Raw genomic sequence first — 6844 nt, 5'->3', positions numbered from 1 at the left:
TTCTTTTCCAACATTTTCTGTGAGCGATCTTACACAGGCCTGTACAAGTTGACGGCTGTAACATATTAATTAACAGTTTTATGGGGGGTTGCGTTATTGCCATCAACTCCCTAGACAAAAGCACTGCAAAAAATGCCATATTGCCGTGATAATTCCATATAGATTGTAGCAGTAAATGAACTGTCACAGCACATTTACTCACCCGTATATATATATATCTATGTGCTATGACGCAGACGCGATTGTTCTTCATGATTTAATGTAGATGTTTGTCAGTCAAACGCCAGCAAAGAGGTCCTGATGATGCGGCATGCTATAAAACTTCTGACGGTCAAGCTTGACAGGGTCGCCGTCATTTGTCAATTATCATATAGCAAAATATGACATAATAAATGTCCTGTGTTCAGAGTAAAAGTGAATAGACAACACGTGACCTGCATTCCCCTATAATTACCAGCATGTCGGCAGTAATTACTGCGCCTGTGAGAGACCCTGGTATTTCACAGTTTTCTTTGGATGTTTGGTCACCGTTGCATCAGAACTTTTGCCTGTTACAGACGACATCTTTTCCGACATAACATTTGGAAACTACGGACGTGATGTTTACCTTCTATACGCGAATACGACCTTAGATAAGAAGTGCGTATAATTACTAGCCTGAGGATCGTCATTAGACAAGAAAGCAACATTTTGTAGGGTGACCCATTTTTGGGATAGAAACAACTTTAGAAGTTTGATTAGCGCTGCAATCACAGGAATCGGTGGCATACTGTATATGTATGTGTGAACATGACTTACATGTTGACATTTTGGTAATCAAGTCTTTTTGGCGATGATGTTTTCTTGTTTATTTTTTTGCGCACGCTCTATCCAGACAGACACTGAGGCTAGAATTTTGGTCAAACGTATAATTATAATCAACCTGTTCATTAAGCCACAGGCTAGAAGATGGATCTTTTCTTCGCGTGCGCAGGTAGGCTTCTTGGAAGGGGCCTCTTGTGGCGTTTTTGTCTCGTTTCGACATTTTCACACTTAGGCAGACATACGTATTCTGTTCGGACGTATCACATTTTACTCCAGAGTTTGAGCGAGTTTGTTTCCCGACTGCTTCACGCTACTGCGGTATGTACAGGTTATTTACATCACTCGTATCTAAAATACACAATAAGAGAGACAAGAAAAATTATCGATGCAATTTTTTATTTATTTTCCCCACCAGCTGGATTTATAAGCCCCTCTCAATTGGTACTAAACAACGTTTGCTACTCATTCTTCAAAGGTTCAAATGTGCGGCTCGACTGAAACACGGAACCCCCAGCTTTACATCCCATTCAAGAGAATGTCAAGAATAAAAACCTGTGAACTCATTTCCACCATGTCGAGGAAGGAAATATGTGTAAAGTGCATTTTTCCGAGTCACAACATTGGGACATGATAGGGATTCGAATCCAGAACCCTTAGAAGTCAACATTTACCACAGGACCACTTTGTCACAAGAAAGTCAGGGTGTATCAAGTTTCTCAACTGTATGGCACTGTTGAGCCACATTTAAGATGTAAGGGCTAACTTTGTTGTAAGTTGCTCTGGAGTAGGAAAACTGTTATTTTCAGTTTTCCGATATACCCTAGAATCTAGATCGGTGAGTTGACAAGTTGACCCTAGTCTTTTTTTTGGGATCGACCGCAGGCAAGGGACATAAAATTTAAAATATAACATCTGAATTTCATACCTCCCAAGCCCCTTTTCACGCAGAAGCTATTTCTTACTGAGTAAATCGGGTGAAATATTTGTCCGTCCCCCAGGAAGAAAAGGGGGCGGGTCCTGGTGACAGCCCTGGTCCTGGTGCGTGTCTATTTTACGCACATTTGTCTGGCAAATGTTACCTCTCTAGTTTTTTATTGGTTCGGCTTACAACAGCCAGGGTTACCCAACAACGCAGCCGCGGTCGGCTTGTTCTCCATAATTCAATAAGACAATTTTACGAGCACATTTGTTAGTCCAACACTACTCAAATCCTGTGTTGTTGAAATGCCTAATATAGTATGCTGTTGAGCATAAAACGATGAGGTTACTTTCTTGCTTCAACCGAATCTGTAATAATGTCGTTAGAATTGTTAATTAGATTTGTGTACCTGCTATAGCTATGGTACGGTGTAAAAGAGTAACTTAAGGATCACACTAAGGAGCGGGAGGGGGGCGAGATCTACGGAGACGGGAAGAAATCGCTAGCGATCTTATCCCCACTGGAGGGCGAAATCGCTGTGGGCGAGATCGCTGTGACACCGGCCTCCCCTACAATTACTCAATAGTAATAGGTTCGGTAACTCCCTCGGGCTCGACTCCCCCGTAGCAGAACTAGCGAAAGATCTAGAAACACATCCACGCCTCCCACCTTCTGACATGTAGACGGCTTATATCATTGATGGAATGGCCATGGTACAGTCGGTATATCAGGCACAATAGACTGGATACCAGGCTAATGAATGCTTGATTAGGTTGCGTAGTGCAAGTGTGCAATCGGGCATTTCGAAACTTGCATCAAGACAACTTATGCAGTAGGATCTATACTCTCATCCACAGTAAAAGTACATAGGTAACGTTTCACTTGTGCTGCGACGCCGAGGCAAGTCCATACCTACTTTAACAGCTTCTAATTCATACACTTGTTTTCCACTTCTAATAGCTTACCCAGCAGAACAATGTCGGACCATGAAGACCTCGAGTGGGAACAGACTGGGGACACCCGCGGCACCTTCCAAATGCAGTGCTCCGATCTAAAAAAGGACGGCTACGTGATGCTGGAGGGGCGCCCCTGCAAGATCGTGGAAATGACCACTTCCAAAGCTGGAAAGCACGGCAGCGCCAAGGTAAAGCACCTTTAAAAACATACCTGAATGTACCGTGGCCGATAGGGACAAGTCTGACTTTTGTCTTCCGTACACTGCCTTTTAATTTGTCTTCCCTAAACTGCCTTTTGTCTTCCCTACACTGACTTTTGTCTTCCCTACACTGACTTTTGTCTTCCCTACACTGACTTTTGTCTTCCCTACACTGCCTTTTGTCTTCCCTACACTGACTTTTGTCTTCCCTACACTACTGACTTTTGTCTTCCCTACACTGACTTTTGTCTTCCCTACACTGACTTTTGTCTTCCCTACACTAACTTTTGTCTTTCCTACACTACTGACGTTTGTCTTCCCTACACTACTGACTTTTGTCTTCCCTACACTGACTTTTGTCTTCCCTACACTAACTTTTGTCTTCCCTACACTACTGACTTTTGTCTTCCCTACACTGACTTTTGTCTTCCCTACACTAACTTTTCGTCTTCCCTACACTAGCTTTTGTCTTCCCTACACTGACTTTTGTCTTACCTACGCTGACTTTTGTCTTCCCTACACTGACTTTTGTCTTCCCTACACTTCTGAATTTTGTCTTCCCTACACTGACTTTTGCCTTCCTACGCTGACTTTTGTCTTCCGTACACTGACTTTTGTCTTCCCTACACTGACTTTTGTCTTCCCTACACTGACTTTTGTCTTCCCTACACTGACTTTTGTCTTCCCTACACTGACTTTTGTCTTCCCTACACTGACTTTTGTCTTCCCTACACCGACTTTTGTCTTCCGCACAGACTTTTGTCTTCCCTACACTGATTTTTGTCTTCCCTACACTGATTTTTGTCTTCCCTACACTTACTTTTGTCTTCCCTACACTGACTTTTGTCTTCCCTACACTGACTTTTGTCTTCCCTACACTGACTTTTGTCTTCCCTACACTAACTTTTCCCTACACTGACGGTATGAATGTGTCCTCCTGAACACCGCCGAACTCCCCCAAACCGTGGGAGTAGGTCGGGTGTTATATAGGGTGGGTTGGGTTAGTTGGTGTTCTGCCAAGTCAGCTACTGTCCGGCTACACAAGCCACCAGCGTTGTAAAAGGGGATCAGGTTTAAATTTGCGTGGATGAAACAATTCTGTTGTAGAATAGAAACAGATTTGAAACGCGTAGACTCATTAACCAACAAGAAACTATTACTAGTATTTTCACCAAGAATGATTGGTGTGTGTGAATGGCAGTATTCAAGAATTGTTAAGATATTTGGTATGTTGGGCTCGACGTATAAACTATTAGGTTTTAGTCCCCTCATGTGTTTTATTTCGACTGTAACGTTAACAGAACGTATGATATCTTGTATCTATTTTGTACTTTTATACAGTCATTGTCTTCCACACAAATTATGGCCGTGTGTAAGGAAGGACAATATAACCATGTATTGTCTGTATGTCTACATGCAGTTTTAGACCTTACGAAAGTCGCTGTACTTTTTGTTGCGTCAATGAAGTTCATTATAATTAAATGCTGGATAATTACTACACGGATATATATCTTATTCTTGCTTTAGGTTGACTTGGTAGGAACCGACATCTTTACTGGTAAGACGTACAAAGGTGTCTTCGGTTCTAATGACGACATGGATGTCCCAAACGTGAACCGTACGGAGTACACGGTGAGGCCCTTACCTTCACATAAGGCCACAGCAAGTAAATTTTATGGATGTCATCCTCCTCAGAGTCCAAATCTAATGCGAGCGGGAAAAAAAACAAGGCGGGTCAAACAAACGAGGTTCCTACATTTTAAAAGTTTGACTCAATCATTGTACAAATGGTTTTTATTCAGTGGAAACATCACATATACACAGCCAGTATCACATATCACTGCATCAAAGTAATAAACAAAACATTAACTCAGAAACTTTTCTTGTTTCCTCTCTTCATAGTTATCTGCCATCCACCTTCCGGCATAGCAACAGACATCTTTGCCCATTTTCGGCATGTTGACCACTGTCAGAAGGCAACAAAATTTTTTTTTTTTTTCCAAAATCTGTGCCCGCCCTGATGTCATCCATAGAAATTACTTGCTGTGGCCTAATATACAAAACAAAGAAACCCACATTCACATTGTAGGTAGGAATGTACGCTAGTTTACAGGCCAAAGACAACCTTGTCGTAAGGCAAGAAAAGGAGGTTGAGGAGATTATTTTTACAAAGCAGAATTTATCACTGTCATCACTTTAGATAACGGAGAAATGTTGTTTCGAGACAACGCAGACATTTTCAAATTGACACATATTACAGTATAGATGTGAGAAGTTCGGTATCTGTATCTTTCTGCAGTATTACTCATACATGTCTGCCTGTACCTAACCCGTATTTGTCCATGTACTGGGTATATGCAGATTAGTGCAGGTAAAGTTGGAGCTGTGCAGGTATTTCTGATGTCTATACCTTTACCTAAGACGTATGTCTATGTGCTGGGTTCTTAAATACATGAAAATTTGGATTTCCCATTAACTGTTACCTCATATTAAAAAGATACTATAGCTAGTAACATGGTTTCGTGCAGTTTTAAAATGATTCGTATACACGTCCAAAATTCTGAGAGGTGCGGGTAATTTTTAACGTTACCTGCACCAGTGCTGTATGCAATAATTTCGCGTTATCAAATGTTGGGAAAAGGGAAATAATAATGAATGAAGAATGAAAGACCTTCATTGTACATTTTTGCTCAATTGCCAACTAAGTACAGGTCACAGCAAAAAGCGATGGTAGACTAAAATATATCTATAGTAAAACTACATTTATACAAGTTCTGCTTCTTCTCGCTTCTTAAGACAGTTGTAAATGTAAGAACAGATGGAGCTTATAGTACGAGGATTATCGTGTTTTATGAGAAAAATTCTAAAACAAGGGAGATAATCTTGTATACAATTAAAAAGAATATTTGTTTATCATATAGAGTACAGTCCATAATAAAGTGACTCTCGTAGTCAATCTTATTACTAGTAATAAATTATATTGAAAGCTATTTTATATATTATATTAAGCTATGTGATAGAAGTGACAATTGTATTCTGTTGTTTCAGCTGATCAACATTGAGAAAGGCTTCTTGAGTCTAATGGACGACAATGGAGATATGCACGATGATGTCAAACTGCCCGACGGTGATTTGGGCAAGGAGATCTCAACCCTCGTTGAAGATGGGGAAAACCTTTTGGTAAATCCTACTCTATATTGTCTGGCAGATGATTTCAACATTTAATCAAATAACTAGATGGATTTGTTAAGCGTTCGGGGGACAAATTCGTAAATGTGTGACATGGGCTTAAGCTTGGTTTTATATTTTGGTTTTCTACTGGGCCATATGCACATATCAATTCATTGATTTGGCCGAAGATCAGTTCAATTACAACCTCCTTCAGTTATTACAAAGTAGTAGATGCTACTTAAAACGTCTGGCAGGGTTTAAAATCATACTGCACTGGTAAACATTAGTTGCTTGAGTATCTATTTTCCTGTGTAACTCGTTACCTAAATGTATAACCTTCACATGCCCGTAGCCAGGATTTTGAATGGGGGGTTCTTCCCACTGCTTGAGGGGACCTCGAGCGCCGAAGGCACGAGGTTCCTAAGGGGGTCCTGAGGCATGCTTCCCCGAAAAATTTCGAAAAATGAACCTTCTAAAATGGCATTTCGTGCATTTTTGAGAGGATTTCCAAGAAAAAATCAGAGATAAATTTTTATTCAATGACAAAGGGAGCAGTTTTTCTATGATTCCAGTCCATCTTTTCAAGAAAAAATAAGTAGACCAAAAAGTGGACCTTTACATAAAAAGTGGACCAAAAAGTGGACATTTGAGCCTTGTGGGGGGGTTCCCTGGCTACGGGCATGCTCCATCGATAAAAGATGGAATGGTTTATAAGAAAGGCTTCAGTAGCGCTCTAACTGTCACTAGCTTTGATATTGGAAGTCTAATTCAGATCTAGATTTGATCCAGATCAT

General features: G+C 40.7%; 1 protein-coding gene across 4 annotated transcripts in view; it reads left to right on the top strand.

The window, feature by feature from the left end:
* Window positions 1-6844, top strand: part of LOC109466529 (eukaryotic translation initiation factor 5A-1-like) — an 8921-nt gene that overhangs the window by 1294 nt on the left and 783 nt on the right. For 2 of the 4 annotated variants that reach the window (XM_019764256.1, XM_019764255.1), the window contains exons 2-4: window positions 2684-2867; window positions 4407-4511; window positions 5928-6059. In XM_019764256.1, coding sequence (XP_019619815.1) covers window positions 2700-2867; window positions 4407-4511; window positions 5928-6059 — 405 coding nt within the window. In that variant the 5' untranslated portion in view covers window positions 2684-2699. Of the gene's footprint in view, window positions 1-1041; window positions 1123-2386; window positions 2437-2683; window positions 2868-4406; window positions 4512-5927; window positions 6060-6844 lie in introns of those variants that run through there. The other 2 variants (XM_019764253.1, XM_019764252.1) reach the window with 2 other exon arrangements.

The sequence above is a fragment of the Branchiostoma belcheri genome, unplaced genomic scaffold (genome assembly GCF_001625305.1).
Source record: "Branchiostoma belcheri isolate BF01 breed outbred unplaced genomic scaffold, Haploidv18h27 scaffold169, whole genome shotgun sequence".
In the NCBI taxonomy this organism is placed as follows: domain Eukaryota; kingdom Metazoa; phylum Chordata; class Leptocardii; order Amphioxiformes; family Branchiostomatidae; genus Branchiostoma; species Branchiostoma belcheri.
The sequence above is the reverse complement of the archived record's forward strand: the minus strand, read 5'-3'. Positions and strand labels throughout refer to the sequence as shown.